The following is a 19,613-nucleotide window of genomic DNA, read 5'->3' as shown; positions in this document are numbered from 1 at the left end:
GTCAAGTTTGAAATCCATCGGACTAATGGTTCAAGAGATATGCGCGTAACATACACACAGACAGACATTCCTGCAATTTATAGATAGATGCAATCTTAGACGAATTATGTGCACTTTCTTTTTTCCGTTTTCACCCCTATGCTAGTTAGATGGGGGCTTCATCCTCATAGAAAAACAAACGATCACACCTGAGGGTTTCTGCTGTCTCTTGCTCATATCTGACTTTTATCAGGCTTTGAGCCGGTGGTGGTGGAGAATGTTCTGGAGGGCGATGAGTTGCGGACAGACTTGGAAGCAGTTGAGCGCAAGATCAAGGAGCTTGGAGCTGAGAACATTCTTTGTGTTCATTCAACAACATCCTGCTTTGCCCCGCGGGTCCCTGACCGGTAAAATTTAGTTTTTTTGTTTATCCCGTTATGCTTTTCTAGATGTCACTGTAGTTGACTGAAAATACTTGTGAAGATTACATGAATTTAATAATTCATTTTTATTCACTATCTTGTCTTGTAGGCTTGAGGAGCTGGCTGCTTTGTGTGCCAAACATAACATTCCTCACATAGTGAACAATGCATACGGAGTACAGTCATCCAAATGCATGCACCTTATACAACAGGTTGGTACCACTCATCCCTAATCCATCTCTCATCTGGACAAGTAGAATACGTGTCTTCACTTGTAAACTTGAGCTCACCTCTCACCATCATATGAACTTTACTCATAGTGACCGATATGTTGGTTGCTTAATTTTTTCTTGGCTTTCTTTCATCAGGGAGCTCGTATTGGAAGAATTGATGCCTTTGTGCAGAGCTTGGACAAGAACTTTATGGTTCCAGTAGGTGGCGCCATTATCGCAGGTTTTGATGAGTCCTTCATACAGGAGATAAGCAAGATGTACCCAGGTGAGTATTAACAATACTATGGCTGAGCTACATAAAGTGACATTATGGAGGTAATTGATAAAATAGTGGATAAGTGGATGTCTATTTAGTTTAGTTTTATTTATTTTTTGAACCTTTCCTTGTTTTGATTTTATTGGATTTATTTTCTCTACATGACAACTGTTAAATCATGATGAATTTAGGCATATGAACCCAGTAATGACATAATAATGAAGTAAATTCATGACAAAGTATTAATGAAACTGCCATAGTCTTTTCTATTATTTGATCTTGTTTTTCTTTTTGAATTATATGTTCATTGCTTGTGTATTTTTAATAAAACACAGCTGATTTGTTTTTAGTGCCACTTAGTACAAAAACTTTTTTCCGACAATTTTGAGTGTGAGTAGGCCATGATTATTGCTTGGAATTTACCAGCACCGATATGATACATGAGTTCCCAAATCGATTTTACTTTACTTTGAGGAATATTACTTTATTTTTCTTTTTTAAAAACTCAACCAACTTAATTAGTGTTTTATGTTGTCTTAGCACAAAGCAGCTGAGGCCGTCATTTTTTTTTTTAAATCAGTCAACGAATTCAATGGAAAGACCAAAACCAACGTGTTAGTCCATCTCTCAATAAAAATAAATAAAGGCTCAATGATTTCCAAAAGAGGTACTTATCACACAGGTGCAAAGAATGTATTTCGTTGGGACCTTTTTTTATGTAGCCGATTTGGTGCGCTTGTCAGTATTAGGACGCTGTGCGTGGGATTGACTCAAAATAGTGTTCGTCCCCTAGAAAATGTCACACAGTGCAACAGTGTGACTCGATAATGTGATTTTATATGTTTCTGAACAACAATGGAGTTCAGTGGCACAAAGGAATAAGCTATATTTGGCTCTAGCTAATCTGACGATAAGAAAAATACGGAATATCGCCAGTCTTTCCCTTTTGGAACAAAAACCATCTGATCAAAGAACAAGTAAACTAAACAAAGAATCTGACCAGTTATTCCGTGCCAGCTTTTAGGCATACATGTGATGCTTCACCTTTTACAGCCACTGATGGTTCTGTTATTGTTGTTAAAAGGTTAATGTGAGGAGTGGATATTTCTACCTATAATTAGGTTTGTCCACAGCCGACCGTCTAGTTTCTATTGCTGCTTCACAAAGTCACTTGTTGGCCTTCTTTGTCCAGGTCGAGCGTCGGCCTCACCTTCCCTTGACGTCCTCATCACCCTTCTCACTCTGGGAGCCAGTGGCTACAAGAAGCTCCTGTCAGACAGGAAGGTGAGAGCATGTACACATCACCTGATAATGCTAGAAATAGTTTGTCACGTTCTTCAGGTAGGGTGTGATATCTGCAGGATGCTTCCAGAAGGTATGATAAGAACAATGAGGACTGGTATAGAAACACTGCGGCAATGTCAGTCTGAAAATGTTTCTATGTGTGCTGTGTCAACAGTTTTCCCTTGAAGACTAAAAGGAAAAAAAAGCTTATATAAGTTGTATTGAATTGCAGTGGATCACATGCTATGACTGTGGGTGGGTGGGTGGGTGGGTGGGTGTGTGTGTGTGTATAGCTCTTTACCTGGATTGTGACTGAGAAATGAGACTTGTAGAGGGATGAGTATGCTACAGGAAGATACAAGTTTCAGAAAACATCCCCTGGTGGTTCCCTGGTTTAAAGCAGACTTGCTCACAATGCAGCATATCCCTCTTCAAATGGTAGGCACTGCAGCATTCTCGCAACTCTGAACTGCTCTACCATAAATGTACTGTAAATGTACCCGACCATATCTGTTTCTGTTGATGCTCAGACCTCGGGAAGATATAGAAATAAACAACTTCTTTAATCTTTAAAAGCAGGAGCAGCCTGGAAGCATCTGTGATGGATATAGTTTTCTGACATGCTCTTGATCTAAAATCCTTAAAGAATACATTGCATGATAACACACTGGACTTAAAACTAAAAATGACCCTCTTATTGGATGGCATACAATACCCAAATATGAGTAAAATTGACACCGTAGGAGAAATATACATCTAGGAAATGCCTCTGGCCTCTCGCATGACCCGACGCCATCAAGTCTTATTGATTTCTCTTAGTCCACGTTGTGCATAATTAATGTACAGGGCCAGTTTTCCATAGAGTCTGCAGAACTAAGTGATTTCCTGACCCCCCCCCACACACACACACACACACACACACACACACACACACACACACACACACACACACAGGGTCAAAAGTTTTAAATAATTCAGACATTTCATCTGTTGAGATTCATTTACAGCGTCCAAAAATGTCTAGATATTGCAAAGAACCAGCAGATTATGTGTTTTTTTTGGTTAGGATGGAGTTTACTCATTACACACACCCACTTATTGTCTGCAGCGACATAGCCGTGCACTCTCTCCACCACTTGCACCCCTCCTCTCCTGGGATAATAAAGTCATCCATTGTCTTTGGAGAACAAGGAACACTTGGAGACACTTGACATCATTGCAAGGCTGTTTGTGTTTGACTCATGACAGAGAAAATATTTTCCTTCTTGATGCTTTCAAATCAGGAAAGTATGAGTCAGCAGAGTACGCAGTAGACACACTGTTGCAGAGAGCAGATCCATTTAATGTGGATACACTTTAGTGGGGAATCTGGCACTGGTAGCCAGCAACTAAAACACTGTGATTTGTTGTTGTGCAGCTTCCCCACCTGGCCTTGGCTCATAACATCTGTGTACATTTCCCTTATTCAGTGTTTCACACGCTGCGATGAGACTCTGAACCACACACACTTTGTCAGGATATTTTAAACATGTTGACGGTAAGACCTCAGGATAAAAGCATGTGTTCCTCTTCTCCTGCCTCTCTAATTGATCCCAGAGTTGGATGTGTGAAGTGAGTGAAGATCAGGGCCGGAGAGGAAGTGGACACGTTGCTTGTGCTGAAGCCTGGAGGGAAACAGACGCAGGCAGGCAGGGGGATGAGTAAAGGGGGAGGGGATGGGTTTGGACTTGACTGCTTGCGGGTAGATTTGCTTGATTAGCAATAAAACCAAGGCTGCTGCTGCTGCTAAAATAAGACTGTGGCAGAGTTTGAAAAGAGTGTTGTGCTGCTATTTATAGTTCTTTTGTATGGCCCCTGCTCCCTCTCTAGTTCTGTCTCTCCATGTCTCTTCTCTGTGTCTGCATGTCCTGCAGGAAATATATTTGTTCCTGGCTCAGGAGCTGAAGAGTCTAGCCTCTGCACACAGGGAGAGATTGCTTCACACCCCACATAATCCCATTTCACTGGGTAAGCGCAATGTACCGGCGACAGACCAGCAGCTCTACAGACTGCATATTTTGTGCATGTATTTAGCTTTTTTGGGAAGCTACATTTCTGACCCTATACTGGTATATTTCTTTAATCCTGGATATTTCATGTAATAATTGTGTGTATGTGTTTTGGGTGTGGCACCTCTCTCTTCCAGCCATGTCTCTGGATGGTCTCCAGGCCGACAGCGACAAGGCGGTGACTCAGCTGGGCTCCATGTTGTTCACCCGGCAAGTGTCAGGAGCCAGGTATGAAAACTTTACAAGGGCTTGGCCACAATCTGGCCCTGGAAATGGAAACATTGGGAGGGAACAGAAAAAGTGTGTATGTGTTCAAAAAAGGCCTGTCTGTGTTGTCAAAAATGGGATGAGCTGTGCGTTGTTAAACAAAATGGCCAGTGGAAGTCAGCAATCAGCCAGATGGATCTGCTGAATCTGGTGTAGCGGAAACTACTTAAGATGATTAGACTGCCCATCCCATCAGCCGCCTCCTAATTTAACGGGATGTTTCGATTACGGTTCACTGAGCCCAGTTGTCTCCAATGGGACAGCAGGCACAAACAGTCCCATGTTCTCGCTCCCACTCGTAGTGTTTTTTTCTTAGCAAGAGGGAGGAGGATTTGTCAATCCTTCATTGTTGCCTTCTACCTCATGGCTGCAAAAATACCGAAATGCTTTTTGTTATTTGTTTTTCCTTTTTTTTGCCTTCAATAGTTTTTGAACAAGCATGGCAGCCTATCTAAATATTTTAAATATCCAGAATGAATGATTTATTTGGGTCATTATGTCATACTTGTTTTGTGTTGTTCAGATTTTAATGCACTTATGGTTCAGTTGCGTTAGAAAAGCCTCAAAGAAAGAGCCTCCACACTTCTTTCCTTCTTTCCTCTCTTCATTTCTTTCAAGTGAGCATTTTTTTCCATAGTCAAGAATGCAGAGATTTTTCAAATCTTTTGTCCTTATTCATAAAATGAAGTATTTCCAGGCTAAGCATGATTATAGTTTGTGGGAGCTGGCTTTTTTTTACATCAACAATGAGCTATTCAACATATAAACAGAGATCTTCATCTTATTACAATGCATTTCTCTGCCATAATGGTCGCTCTCATACCCGTATTCCTAATAGATGGCTAGTTATTGATTTCATAATAAAGTGAGTCCTGAACTATGAAGCTTTAAACACATTTTTATATCATAATTTAAATGAATACATCTGATAAACTTTTAACAGACCCACTGGACCCCACGGACCTCTTATGGTCCTTGGACCCCACTTTGAGAATCACTGGTTAACAGTATTGCAGAGACCATTTGAAACGAATACTGCAGTAACAGTTTAACCGTTTCTTACTTTGAATAGCCACCTTGGAAACACTTTAAAGTTTTTGTACGTTGAAAATACAGCTCATTGTTTTGGTTGTCCAGTTTACTCTCTCTCTCTCTCTCTCTCTCTCTCTCTGTGTTCTCATAGTGTCCCAGCAACTGTATCACGCAGCTGGTTTTAGCAAAACAGCTCTAAAAACCCACTGTACACTACCTAACCAGCACAAAATAGCAGACAAAGTTAGCAACTAGCTGATGAACATAGTGGAGCATTTATCAGCTAGAGAGCCAGATATTTTCCTAAGGAGTTGGTGGAGAAAAAAACAGTCTCCCTTTGCCAGACCCTCCTCCAAAGCGCGCTGAAGGAAGGTCTGGCTACTCCACATAGCATTCGGGAATGGGAGGAAAACCTCGGGTTTAACGGCATTTCTTTAAACCAATCAGGATCGTCATGGGCGGTGCTAAGGATATAGACTAAAAGGACAGTGACTATTGGACTTAACATTTGTCATGTGGCCAGAAACATGACTCCAAATGAAGGCTAATGTAGCTCCCTGTCTGCTTGATGTGTAAAAAATTGTTTATTTAAATAATAGTTGTCGGTCAAGTATATAGCTTAAGCTTTAGTCAGGTCAGTTGTAAAGAAATAAGAAATTCTTGTTGTTTCCCGGCTTGCTAAATAATCGTTATTGTACCACATCATCCATGTTTTTTTTTACCCGTGTTTCTAGGGTAATACCGCTGGGCAAGGAGCAGACCATAAGCGGACACACGTTCCGTGGCTTTATGTCGCACTCTGAGGCATACCCCTGTCCTTACCTTAATGCCGCCTCAGCTGTGGGTATCACAAGGGAAGATGTGTTACTGTGCATCAAAAGGCTTGACAAGTGCCTGAAGACCCTTAAGAAGGAGGTAAATGCAGCGATAAATAGTTCTGCAATACTTCCATTGTGCCAAGAGGAAACTTCAACTGAAGAATGACTGCCTGAGCTGAAATAAGAGAACTTTGACAAGAGTCAAACAGAGTGATCTCTACTTAGTTTGAGCTCTAGGCTCTGCTGCTGCCTGCACTTCCTGATTAGAAGTGAGTTAATTTATGTGAATGTGTGCTAATTAGTAGATATCGTAAGGACACAAGCTAAATAAAAATGCTTACATACAAATGCTTCTTGGGAGCATATGGTTGTTCACCACTGATCGGAAGTTAGACCAAAGCCTCTGCAAATATTTACATTGTTGTCTGTACATTGATTGTTGGAAATGCTTGACTTTATTATAGATTTTGGATTCAAAATAGATTATGGATCAACCATTTACAATGGCCTGTGTGCCATTTCTAGTAGCCAGTCCTACAGTTTGAAAACAATGCTGTAAACTGTGATTGCTCCGTTTCTATGCTAATGTTAGACATGCCCATGGTTGTGCATACTTCTGTTTTGGGAATGCATTTCAACTAATGGATAAACAATATAGCTTTATAATGTAGTATGTTGTGCCATCTTCAGCAGTGTGATGAAATATGATACAAAAGCCATTGAGCGATTATCTCCATTTGAAGCCAGTGTATTGGGTTAGCTCATTTACTTTCAGGCTGTGAAAGTGATCGCAAGGAGCAGATAATCAATGGAGTACACCAAACATAGATTACTCCTGTGTTTAGTATAGGAAATGTTGACTGAACCTGTACTGTATATAGCATTAACAATTTGGAAGATGGGTAGTTTAACTGTTACGCTGTATTTTACTATTACACAGCGTAGGATGAATTGAGATTTCCCTCAGAACTTCACCAAAGATTTTCCTAAGACTTTCGTCTTTTCCCCTCTGCCCTCTGAGTCATTAGGAAGCAGAGCATGTAGTGCCCTGAGGCACGAAAAGAGACTCCTACTAAAGCCTCACTGAATGATGATTAATGTATATTTCGATACTGCACTGTCCAAGTTCTTCCTGTGCCCTCCCCTTTGTCTGCTGCAGATTATCCAGCTTGATTTCTGTTTTAAAGCTTGGCGCATGTGAAGTAGATGCCGCTGAATGTTCTGTTCATTCAAATGCACATGTATGGATCAGAACTGGAGATACCAACCAGCTTCCATAGTTGCTGCGTGTTTGATGGGCTCAGATGGGCTTGGGTATAGCAAAGTCAGCACATGTTGGTTTTTCAACTGCAATTGGTAATGCAATAGCAACACCAGAACCAATCCACCCAGCAGCCTTTGAAAGTGGACTGGAGGCAGATAGATAATGGTGCTGTATCAGCACACTTTTACTTACTGTTCCCGGGCTGTACACAACCCTCAACAAAACATAGTGGAAAAACACTGCGACGGCTCTGGTATAGTGCAGCACTCTGAAAAGAAGAAGGGGCATTCACAAAATGGCTTATTTTGCAGCGGCAAATCAGCTTCAGTCAGACATGAGAAATAATCAACTTGAATTGACTGACTGATTGTGAATGTGGAACGGTACATTTGGTTTCCATGAATGAAGCTGGCTGCCTCAGTCAAAAAATGTTTTGTCTTTCTCTTCTCTCTCCGTTCCCTGTCTGCTCGGTGTCCCCATCTTTTGCTAAGTTTGCCGAGATGCTGTGGGGATTGAGAGAGTCAGACCCACTTTTTTTGTGCTGGCCAGTTTTAAAGGAACCCCCCTCTATTGATCAAGTCTGCTGCAGTGTGTAAATCAGAAAACAGCTGCCACTGAGAAACCCGCACAGGGCATCACTCTTTTTATGCAATCCAGTTATCAGTGTGGTCTGTGTATCAGTACCAAGCATTGCATTAGGAAAACGGATCAGGTAAATCAAACTGTAAAGATTATGGGGGAAACAGGGCACATTATGACCTAAGTAAGTTAATAATCATTATTTAAGTGTTTTCTTAATCTTAAAATGGTAAAAGACACTTGCAGCCTCATGTTTCACTTAAACCCTAATGAAGGTTTACCTTGATTCCTTCACACCAAAACAGACTGCCTTTAAAGAATAACACACTCAACACACTCAATCATAAGTCTAAGTACCCAAGGGATGCTGCTGAATGACAAATAAACCTTCGCTCCTGGCTCTCAGCAGCTGCCAGGTAGAGTTCAGCGATGATGGAGTGCTAGAGTGTCATAAACAGGGCCACAGATTAACAGACTTGTTACCAAAGGGACCACAGTTTACCAAACTACCAAAAGGGTAATTGATTACCAGACTGGTACCAGTCGGGACATTGCACCTGGTATATAGGACGGACAACTTACTGCTGCCATCAAGGTAACAACATTGGCTTTCTCAGTTAAGAAGTGTTATTCTCCCTCTGGCTTTGCCAGATTCCTAAATATTCAAGAGGAAAGCAGATTATGTGAACTGTGGGATTTGGCAAAAGTTTGTGATGGCATGGTCATGGTTCGTACATTTTCTTTTGCATAATACCTGCTATGTTGATCTAAGAATGTCAATTTTTCATGAAATTGGGGGACCAAGCCCTGAAATAGTCTGCCTTATCATCAAAAACTATAATGATTGATTAATTTTGATGTGTGTTTGACTCAAAAGTCTGGAAAAGAAGGCAACATGGGGTATTTTTTTATTAGTCATTAGTTTATATACTTTTTTCTCTCCACTATTATACATTTTGTCAATGATCTATGAATTTAGTTGTGGGTAGACAATGTGTGACGATTTGATTGTGGTAATTACTTAAATTAGTTTTAAAAAAGTATTGTTTTAAAAGTGTATATGCTGCATTCTGGATCTGCATGGCTTACAAAAATGTGATGTGTCTTGCAAGCCCATGAGGGTTGAGCATTCATGGCACGGTTTAAAACGTGTTAATGCATTTAAATGCAACTATTGAACACATTGCTTCAGCTAATGTATTATTGTTGTTTGTTTTTTTTTGTTTATGAGTGAAAGTGAAGGATGTTTACTTTAATCTTTCACTTAAGTCCAAAATCCCACTTCTCGCTGTCTGGTCCCCTATGCTGATGCAGGTGTCGCTACATATACTGCTGTGTACTGTAGTGTGTATATATAGTGTATAATGTGACTGCATATGCATGCAGTCACTTGTATTTAGTGTAAAAGCCCTCCAGCTGAGCCGAGGCGCTGTCCATGGTGCTGCAGTTCTGCGCCTCTGAGAGCCTCTGTATGGAGGATGGGGAACGGTACAGCTTACTGTATGTAAATCTTCCCTTAGTAACAATATATCACTTTCATGGCGTCTCAGTCAAACGGTTTTTATAGAGTCCTTCATATTCTTTTCAAGATTCTAAATGTTTTTAAGAAACCCACATTGTAAAAAAAAAAAAAAACTGCCAGAAATAACCGAGATAGTCTATGTGTCAACATATGTCCAAACTTACAACAACATGTAGGCCTACATGTGTAAATAAATGACGTCATTCGAAATTCATTTTTGGAAGTACATGACTATAAATACATGACTGACAAACGCAGTATATCTGCTAATACAATGTAACAATATTTCTATAAAAGCCACCCAAATCACAAATTAACATGTTTGAAGCGTCTTCGTTTAAAGGCAACGTATGTGAGACTTTAGGGTTACCAGATCGTCTTTGGCAGCCAGAAGCAGCCTTAATAATGGCTTCTTTTTTTTTTTGGTCTGGTCGATGTATGGTGCGTGGTTGTTTAACCAACAGTTATCCGACTGGAGCTCTGATTTAATAAATAATGAAAGTGGACGGAGGGGAGTTGCAGCTGATTTGCTGATGTCAGGGAGCCAGTGCAGCATTTCATGGTGCAGGGTGGAAACGCGCGGTGCCATCTGCCTCGCTCGGTGCTCTCCGCAAACCTCACACATGCAAGCCCGGCAAGAAAGATGCTGCCCACTCTCAAGATTTGGACATTGTTTTCTTTGTCGCTTTTCTTCCTGATTCAACCGGGTCATACGAAGAAGGTTTTCCGATGTCCTTCAACATGCAGCTGCTCCAGGGAGTCCATCATTTGCGTCGGGTCCTCCAATGTCCCGAGGATTAGCCCCAACGACATCAATTCTTTGTAAGTAGCTCTATGATGTTTTCACTAAACATGCATGTAGAATATGCAGCAATAGGCATATTAACTTCCATTCCAGTTGGCCCTTGCCGTATTTTGTATAATGTAGCCTGCTCCATCTTAAATAGAGCTGATGTTGAAAGGCACTGCAGTCCTTTCTCTGATTGATCACTTTTTAGCATCGGATTTGCTTTGATGGCTTCATGTTGATCGTTTCTGCTTCTTCCTTTCAGGAGTATCGTCAATGGGACTTTCTCCGAGGTCAAAGAGGCAATGTTTGCTCACATGCCATCCCTCCAGCTACTGTAAGAGCACTTCAACTGCGTATCATTCCTCTGTGTTGTAAGGTTTTACTCTAGGAGTTGCCTTTACCTTGTTGCAAAAGCTCCTTTTAGGGCAAACCTATGCAGACAGATTGATTTCAAAACAAATTGGGCACTTTCGAAACTTGGACATGTTTTTAATGTGGGTGTTCAACATGACAAAGGCATCAGGCTGTGCAGTCCAAAGCTGCAATATATGCAACCAAACCCTCATTACACCGGAAAAATACAATAGCCTATAATCTTGGCGAATATTAGCTTGGGTTTATTAAGACTTTCATGCTGTTGAAGCACACATACAGTATGTCCAGTACTGTGGCTAACTTTTTGTTGTGCTTTGTGTTGTCATGCTTTACGTCTGTTTGGTGCATGTTACAGCAATGAGGCATGAAGGTTTTTAAAAGGGTTGGGAAGCTTTCAGTGTGGTCCTATGCTACATTGTACTTACCAGAGGCCATTAATCTACTTTGTTACTCCACTAGTGATAGCTGGGATGCCAGCAGAAGCAAAGGCGTGGCAGATATAGAGCCAAAGTCATGACACACATGATGATGTACAGCTAGATACAGGTTGTGGTTGGAGTGCAGCTCAGTATTTACTCTTTTCTTTACCATTCCCCTTAAAAATGACAATTTTCACAAGATGTTTGTCGTTTGTGTGTGTTACATCTTGATATAGGATATCTCTGTAGTAGAATTATCTGTGGTTACTCCTTTGTGTGACAGGGGACACTGTTTTTGCTTACAGGTTGTTTGGTAAGATGTGTTTTGTCTTGACATTTTCCAGTACCACAATTGGTGGAATTGGGCTGAGAGCATTTGGCTCTATTTTGATCACTAAATGCGAAATCACAATCCAAGAAATGTCATCTGTTGTTCAGACTGAGGCATAAAATGACAGGCAGCCAGCATCTGTAAATGTGTATTTTATTATTCTTTACAGGCTTCTGAATTCCAATTCTCTTACAACTGTAAGGGATGATGCATTCTCAGGCCTTCCACATCTGGAGTATCTGTAAGTCCTTTCTTCTTTAAAAAATACAAATAAAATTAAAATAGTACAAGGACATCCAGTAAATCAGCGTAATAACCAACCATGTTGGCTACACAACATGTGTACAACAATAATTGAATCAGTTGAACTGGATTGAACAATACACTTTGATTTAACATATTAATAGTGTTATGGGCATGAGGTTATGTAGTTGGATTTTGGTCTTTCAGAAAGTGAATGAGGCAGGAAAGTATTGACTGTACGCCCTCTAGTGGTTCAAAGAATCTTCACTCATTTGCGCACAACTAATTTCTAAAACCAATAATATATTTATTAGAAATCTGTATCAGTATTATTTCTGGCATTACAGGCATTTGGGAAATACTATATTTTATTTTCATAATAATCCTCAAGCGCCTTACAATAATTTTAATGTACAAATCCTGACCAAATCCTATTTGAAAAACAAAACAAAATATAGATATGTAGTATTGGTACAAAAGAATGACTACATCAGTTTTTTGCAAAACCTTTACAAAATGAATTGTACAAAAGAATTTTTGTCTAAACCTGCACAAAATTCACCAGAATTAGTTTCAAATTCATCAAAGTCCAAATGATTATTTTCGAGATTGAAATGCTACAGAAATGAGCGAGTGACCCATTGCCAGAAACAGGTGCTGATTGTGTCCATAGTACGTGCACGGCTACATTTCTTTCCCCACTTAGTCTAACATGCTTTCCTGTGATCTCCCTCAGGTTCATTGAGAGTAATAAAATGGAGACTGCAGCAAAATATGCCTTCAGAGGACTCAGGGACTTGACTCACTTGTACGTTCCAACCTTTAAAATCATTCCCAAACATTGTCAAAGTCTTTGTAATATATACAGTGTGTGCTGAAAGTAAGCAATTGTGAACCATTGTGAGTTATGCTAAATAGTTCACTGTGTAATTAGGATTAACGTTAACACTGTCAAACATTAATGGGGATAAGAATACTAAGTAGTTTATGTCAGAGTTGTCCAGACATTTAAGTATTACTTTGACTTCTGCACAGTATACGTGAATCATGTTTTTTCCATTATTTTATTTTCTATATTAATTAATTGCTGTTGTTTCCAGGTCTTTGGCAAACAACAACATTAAAGCCTTGCCCAGGGACCTCTTCAATGACTTGGACTCACTGATAGAGCTGTAAGTTTGACACTCAGTTACAAGTGTTGGGGAAAATAGTGCAGTGTCCTTCTTCGTGAACTGCGTCAAGAATTTATCCTGGGTCCTATGATTATCTTTTTCCTCTTCATTTTCTTCTTCTTCTACTATGCCTTCTAGCTTTTCTACTTTGTTTCTCTGCAATGACATGCGGTACTCCTCTTCTGCAGGGATCTGCGAGGCAATGCCTTTGAGTGTGACTGCCGTGCCAAGTGGCTGATGACGTGGCTGAAGAACACCAATGCCACCGTGTCGGATGTCGTGTGTGCTGGACCGGAGGACATGAAGGACAAGCGGCTCAATGATATGAACAGTCTGCACAACGAATGCATCTCAACGGGTGAGAAACACCTGAGCCAGCTGGCCTTGTCTCTATTCTAACTGGCATCAGTATCGGGCAACCCAATCGGGTCACATGAAGAAGTGTATTGAAAAGGCAAAAATGTAGTTTTCTCAGTTTATCTTTTTAATGTGGCTTTCCTGTTAGAATGTTGTTCATTTGTGGAAATTTTCAATTCTGAATGTGCCTTTCCACAGATTTCGTCCTACATCAGTCTGTGGAATCGGAGTCTCTGTCAGTTGACACATTCAGCTATAAGAATGATGTCTATGTGACTATTGCTGCTCCCAGCGCAGAGAGCTGTATGGTTTTCCAATGGGACCACATAGAAATGAACTTCAGGACATACGATAACATAACCGGTCCGTACCTGTACCAATGGCTTAACAAACGGTTTCAGAATTCCCTGGTTGTGTTTTACACATGTGATTGGCTTGTTTATTTCCTTTTCCGTGCCTTCCAGGTCAGTCCATTGTCGGGTGCAAGTCAGTCGTCATCCAGGACCAGGTGTTCGTCATCGTGGCTCAGCTCTTCGGCGGCTCCCACATCTACAAGTTTGATGAGGACCAAAGCAGGTTCAGCAAGTTCCAGGACATTGAGGTGTCCAAGATCTCCAAGCCCAATGACATTGAGGCGTTCCAGGTCGGCCCTGATTGGTTCTTTGTGATTGCTGACAGCTCCAAGGCAGGCCTGTCCACCCTCTACAAGTGGAACGATAAGGGCTTTTATTCATACCAGTCGCTGCATGAGTGGTACCGTGACACCGATGCAGAGTTCCTGGACTTGGATGGGAAGGCCCATCTCATCTTGGCAAGCCGCTCACAGGTGCCTGTGATCTACCAGTGGAGCCGAAGCAACCAGAAGTTTGTCCTGCAGGGCGAGATCCCTAACATGGAGGACGTTGTAGCTGTAAAGCACTTCCGGATCAAGGAGGAACTCTACCTGGCTATGACGCGCTATATTGGTGACTCCAAAATTCTACGGTGGGGTGCCAAACAGTTTGCGGAGATCCAGGCCTTGCCCTCGCGAGGCTCCATGATTCTCCAGCCGTTCTATTTCAAAGAACGTAACTACCTGGCCCTGGGAAGTGATTACACTTTCTCACAGATCTACGTGTGGGATGATGAGAACAAACTATTTGACCGTTTCAAGGAGGTGTACATCCAGGCGCCGCGCTCCTTCACAGTGGTTTCCACTGACCGCAGGGACTTCATCTTCACCTCTAGCTTTAAAGGAAACACACAAATCTTTGAGCACATCATCATTGACTTGAGCTTGTGAGGGGCATTGCTTTATTGTCCCTCCTGCAATCGAACGTCTTCCACTAAAAAGACACATTTCTGTAGGGAAAAGAAAGGAACAGAACAGACTAAAAGAACTGTTAAATATCAATTCCTCCATACGTTTCTGTCACAAATAAGAGCTGGGTCGAGTGGTGTTGGGAATCCTTTTTAGTTTTTAAGGTTTCTTGACTATTTCTCAATGGCCTTGTCCTATTACCTGTTCTCGCTCGGACTTTCAAAGACCCTACCATTTCACAGAGACTGAGAGGGGGAGTCAAGAGGGTGGACAATTGTACAAAGAGGCTGGTATTCTCCTAAAAATCCAGCTGGCATTCCTGAGGGCAGAAAGATTTGAAATGTAATTTAAACTATTTAGAGATTTTAGTTTAATATCCCCTGCACTAATGGTTTTATATCCCAAAAATATACAAGAGGACCTAAGAGAAAAATCAAATTAGTAATTTTGTTTTGTTGTCATTTGAGGAATGTAACCGGTGTGGTTGCTCATCTATGAGCCACTTCCCTAATTGTCCTCATACCGTGTGGTAATTTGTTGCCTTATCAGCGCTGGGGTTCTGTGTTCTGATGGGCCCACAGTGCCTCCCTCTGGCCGCTATAAAGTATCACAGCCCTTTGCTTTTTCCATGCAGGGAATGTCTTGAAAGCACAAACCTTTAATTATTGTAGTCGAGACTCTAGCCCTAGAGTGTAGTCGTTAAGTAGAACATGTTACTGTAGGTGCTATAGACTATATTGCGTACAGTAAAAAATGAAGAAGTGGTTTGTTGTTTTAAGAGGAGAAATATTCAGGACTGGATATAGCTAATGCCTTTTTAGACAAACATGTGAATGGAATAACCTTTTAGTCCAGAAGAACTACAGTATAGGTGGCGAAGCAGATAGAAGCTCTTTATCTCCATTTAGTGTTTAGGTGATGTCAGGGAAATTAAACCTACTAACAAGTTTGACAAATTAACCACAGTTGTTAGATTCCTGACATAATTTAGCTTTTCTTTTGAGAATATAACTATTAAAAAAAGGCTCCTCACTGCAGAAGTCAGTGAACTCAAATATACATTTGATAAAAGGACATCATTTTTTTGTCCAGAAATGAAGGAAAGAAAATGTTGATGTAAATATATTCATCCAAGTTGAGAGGCTTTTTTTCCCTCTGTCATTCTGTCCTTACTAATACTAAATGTTGACCTACAAGCTACAAAATGTACATAAAACATGGACTGCAATGCCACTACCTGTTTGTCACACAAAAACCTGAACGATCTTTGCACCTATTTTAAAGGAAATATAACGTTAACTGCAGCTTGCAAGAGCATGACATTCAAAAAAGGGTGTTTGCCAAATTATTTTTAAATAAACCCAAACTCAGAAGTCTAAAAGTGCTTCTGCTCATTACCTGAATGTTATTGCAATTTAAAAAAACTAAAACAAATAATGGAATATGCAAGCTTTACAACATGCAGATTCTTTTGTATGATTTTGTTTAAAGCATATTGAATGTTAAAATATACTGTAAATTTAATCATTTGAGTATCAAAATAAATGTGTAAAAGTATGATTGTTTTATTGTTCATTTATCATTAGGATAAAATGTGAAGTTTCTTTTATTGCCTTTAAAGTCTTGAAGCTGCAACAATCAATATTTCTATGTATCAAATGAGTATGAAAGGGATGAATCATAATGATAAACCTACAGTCAATTATCAAGCAACTGCAGTCTCTCTCAGTTCTACAGAGCATTTTAGCATCTTTCAGCTCTTGGTTTTAGTTCTATGGGTTGCAACTACACGGTTTTAGTTCAGTCTCACCTGTTTTTAGCGAAAAAGCTCTAAAAAGTCACTGTACACTACCTGCCTAGCGCCAAACTGTGTAGACATCAATACAATGCATGCTCACCAATTTACACTGCTAATTTGCCACAATGTAAATGAGCACTGTAAAAAGAATAAAGGGATTATAAATCTACAGGCAGTTAGCAATATTGTCTTACCAATAAATATATAGAATGTGTTTGGGGCTATGAAGATGGCACCATTGTTCAATGACAGTTCAAGAACTTTTACAACTATAATACACCCAATACTACTTTGAACACTATCATCATCACATGTGCATGTCTATATAACAGAGTTATATAATATGTCTTCTTCCAATAAAATGGTATGCTCCAGTATAAAACAGGGTATAAACTGCCAACTCAGCGGGCTTGTTATCCACATTGTATTTGCTTAGTTTGGCTGTGTTGGTTTGACGGATGGTTCCATCAGAATATCACAGCCTCCTGAAAAGCAAGCTACCACAGCAGAAATGTATATCTTTTGGACGTTGAACGTTAACAGAAAGGAACCGGTTTGTCTTCCTGTCAGCAGCTTTTCTCTGTTATCTATCAAGTACTGGCAAGGGTGTAGGTTTGGTTTCAGAGTCGGAGGACACATTACATGTACTTACTGTCTTATATTCAACTGGTGTTCAGTGGTTACATAGATAAGGAAAATATGAACTATTAATGAACAAATGGATAAAACCTTCACCAGAAAGGTAGGGTGTATATCGGTAAAGCTAAAGAGAGCAAAAAAGGTAATTTAACTCCTGAAACATGATTGCGGGCGCATGGTAATAACTGAGGGCTCATGAGCATATTTACTCAAGGCCCTGTACTTCCAGCGCCCTTGCTTGGACCATGCCCTTGGTCTCAACTCAACACCTGTAAAGTTTCGAGACTGCTGCTTGCAATGTTGTGACAACAGAATCTGTCCACAGACAGACATAAATATAAATCCCTGGCAAAAAACTACGGTTCACTTTTGTGGTGGTTCCCGCAACACTAGATGTGTCCAGCACCGCATTTTGACATGATGACAGTGACTCACAAAGTGAAAACAATACCAGCCGTGCTGTCGTGGCAGGTAGCAATAAAAATTAAAGGCGCATGACCCCTCATCTTCTGAACCCAACCCAGCTCTCCCAGCAAGTCTTGACCAACCTGTTGCTGTAAATGGGAGGAGCTCAGAGGCAGAGTCTGAGAGAAGACGCTGAACTTGGCTCCACATTCACTCCGGTTCTCTTTAAGTTTCAATTCCACCTTAAAAAATGTCTGTTTCAGCCACTGGTGGCAGTGTTTATTGCAAAATTGAGCCATTCTGCATCAGTGCAGATTACAGTTTTATATATATATATATGTATGTATATATATACATATATATATATATATATGTATATATATATATATATATATATATATATATATATATATGTATATACATATATATATATATATGTATATACATATATATATATATATATATATATATATATATATATATATATATATATATATATATATATATATATATATATATATATATATATATATATATATATATATATATATATATATATATATATATATATATATATATATATATAAAAACAAAAAGTAAGGAAATTTGTGTTTGGTAGATTATTTCTCTGTGGTAACCATGCTTTTTGGCAATAAATCTTATACCGATAAAAAGCCTGTTTAGTTCCCTTTCAAATGGTGCCCCATTTGTAAGGAACATGCATTTGTGGGATGAGCAGCAGCGCTGAGTATGTGGTTTGCGCCCATGAAAAATTTGCCAAATCTTCTCTGCCAATGCCAAACAGCTTATTCTGCCATTGACTCGTTTGGTGTTTGGTGGATTGGATGATTGAAGTTTGAAGAAACAAGACATATTGGCAATTTAACAATGTATTAATTTAACAAACAGGAGCCTCAGTAGCGTGTGGAAGAACCATACACAGCCACAACAGCCTGGCACCACCTCCTCATGCTGGTCACCAGCCTGGTCACACACTGCTGTGGGATGGCATCCCATTCTTCAACCAGTATTTGTCGCAAGTCAGCCAACGTGGTTGTGTTGGTCACTCTGGCACGAACAGCACACCCAAGCTGATCACACAAGGTCAGGACTGCTGGCAGGCCAGTCCATCCTCTCCACTCCCACATTCTGGAGGTAGTCTCTGATAAACCCCGCTCTGTGGGGACGAGCATTGTCATCTTGGAGGATAGAGTTTGGTCCCAGACTGTGGAGATATGGGATGGCCACTGGTTGCAGAATCAGGCACCTGATTGTCAGCACCTGGGGGTACCAGAAGCTCAAAACAAGAGTCTATTTTTGAGCTGGATTTTCTCCATAATTCCACAGTAGATATGGACATATGGGGCATCATTGGAAACGTTATTATCTATAGTATATGAATCAGGTGAGAAATTCAATGGACAAACATAGCAGTGCAAAGTCAGCAAATGTTGCTATATAATTGTCAAAATATGTCAAAATGTCTATTTTTGAGCTTGATTATCACCATAATTCTACAGTAGATATGGACATATGGGGCATCATTGGAAACGTTAGGAACTGTAGTATGTTAATCAGGTGAGATATTTAACGGACAACCATATTTGACCATTGGGGGGCATTGCAAAGTCAGCATCTGTTGCAATGTAATGGTCAAAATGTCTATTTTTAAGCTTGATTTTTTCCATAATTCTACAGTAGATATGGACATATGGGGTGTGAATTGGGAACGTTAGGAACTGTTGTATGTGAATCAGGTGAGCAATTTATGGGACAACCATATTTGGCCATTAGGGGGCAGTGCAAAGTCAACATCTGTTGCAATATAATTGTCAAAATGTCTATTTTTGAGCTTGGTTTTCTCCATAATTCCACTGTAGATATGGACATAAAAAAAAACATTACAACAACATATTACACTTACACCTCACAGTGTGGTAGGCTACTGGTCGTGAGAATTTGTCACTTTTTAAATATAATTTGTAAGATTGTTGGCTTTCATTCAGACATATTCAGCACAAACAAGTGTCAGGAAACAATTATATATATATATATATATATATATATATATATATATATA

General features: G+C 40.0%; 2 protein-coding genes across 4 annotated transcripts in view; both read left to right on the top strand.

Annotated features, from left to right (window-relative positions):
* The window catches only part of sepsecs (Sep (O-phosphoserine) tRNA:Sec (selenocysteine) tRNA synthase), a 17,695-nt gene extending 7,777 nt beyond the window's left edge, over window positions 1–9,918 (top strand). For all 3 annotated transcript variants that reach the window (XM_028564456.1, XM_028564455.1, XM_028564457.1), the window contains exons 6-12: window positions 233–386; window positions 511–613; window positions 770–899; window positions 2,083–2,174; window positions 4,088–4,181; window positions 4,360–4,450; window positions 6,256–9,918. In XM_028564456.1, coding sequence (XP_028420257.1) covers window positions 233–386; window positions 511–613; window positions 770–899; window positions 2,083–2,174; window positions 4,088–4,181; window positions 4,360–4,450; window positions 6,256–6,505 — 914 coding nt within the window. In that variant the 3' untranslated portion in view covers window positions 6,506–9,918. The remainder of the gene's footprint in view (window positions 1–232; window positions 387–510; window positions 614–769; window positions 900–2,082; window positions 2,175–4,087; window positions 4,182–4,359; window positions 4,451–6,255) is intronic.
* A 355-nt stretch (window positions 9,919–10,273) lies between these two features.
* Window positions 10,274–16,135, top strand: lgi2a (leucine-rich repeat LGI family, member 2a). The gene is made up of 8 exons (XM_028564323.1): window positions 10,274–10,526; window positions 10,757–10,828; window positions 11,789–11,860; window positions 12,599–12,670; window positions 12,963–13,034; window positions 13,223–13,392; window positions 13,590–13,754; window positions 13,856–16,135. Exons 1-8 carry the CDS (start codon window positions 10,348–10,350, stop codon window positions 14,671–14,673), a joined length of 1,620 nt encoding a protein of 539 aa, XP_028420124.1. The 5' UTR covers window positions 10,274–10,347; the 3' UTR covers window positions 14,674–16,135.
* The last annotated feature ends 3,478 nt before the right edge of the window (window positions 16,136–19,613 follow it).

Source organism: Perca flavescens, chromosome 19, assembly GCF_004354835.1.
Source record: "Perca flavescens isolate YP-PL-M2 chromosome 19, PFLA_1.0, whole genome shotgun sequence".
Classification (NCBI taxonomy): domain Eukaryota; kingdom Metazoa; phylum Chordata; class Actinopteri; order Perciformes; family Percidae; genus Perca; species Perca flavescens.
The sequence above is the reverse complement of the archived record's forward strand: the minus strand, read 5'-3'. Positions and strand labels throughout refer to the sequence as shown.

Coding starts and splice junctions, on each gene's coding strand:
- lgi2a (XM_028564323.1), top strand. CDS start 10,348: ATGCTGCCCACTCTCAAGATTTGGACATTGTTTTCTTTGTCGCTTTTC. Junction 10,829..11,788: donor ATGCCATCCCTCCAGCTACT/GTAAGAGCACTT, acceptor TATTCTTTACAG/GCTTCTGAATTCCAATTCTC. Junction 13,035..13,222: donor TTGGACTCACTGATAGAGCT/GTAAGTTTGACA, acceptor CCTCTTCTGCAG/GGATCTGCGAGGCAATGCCT.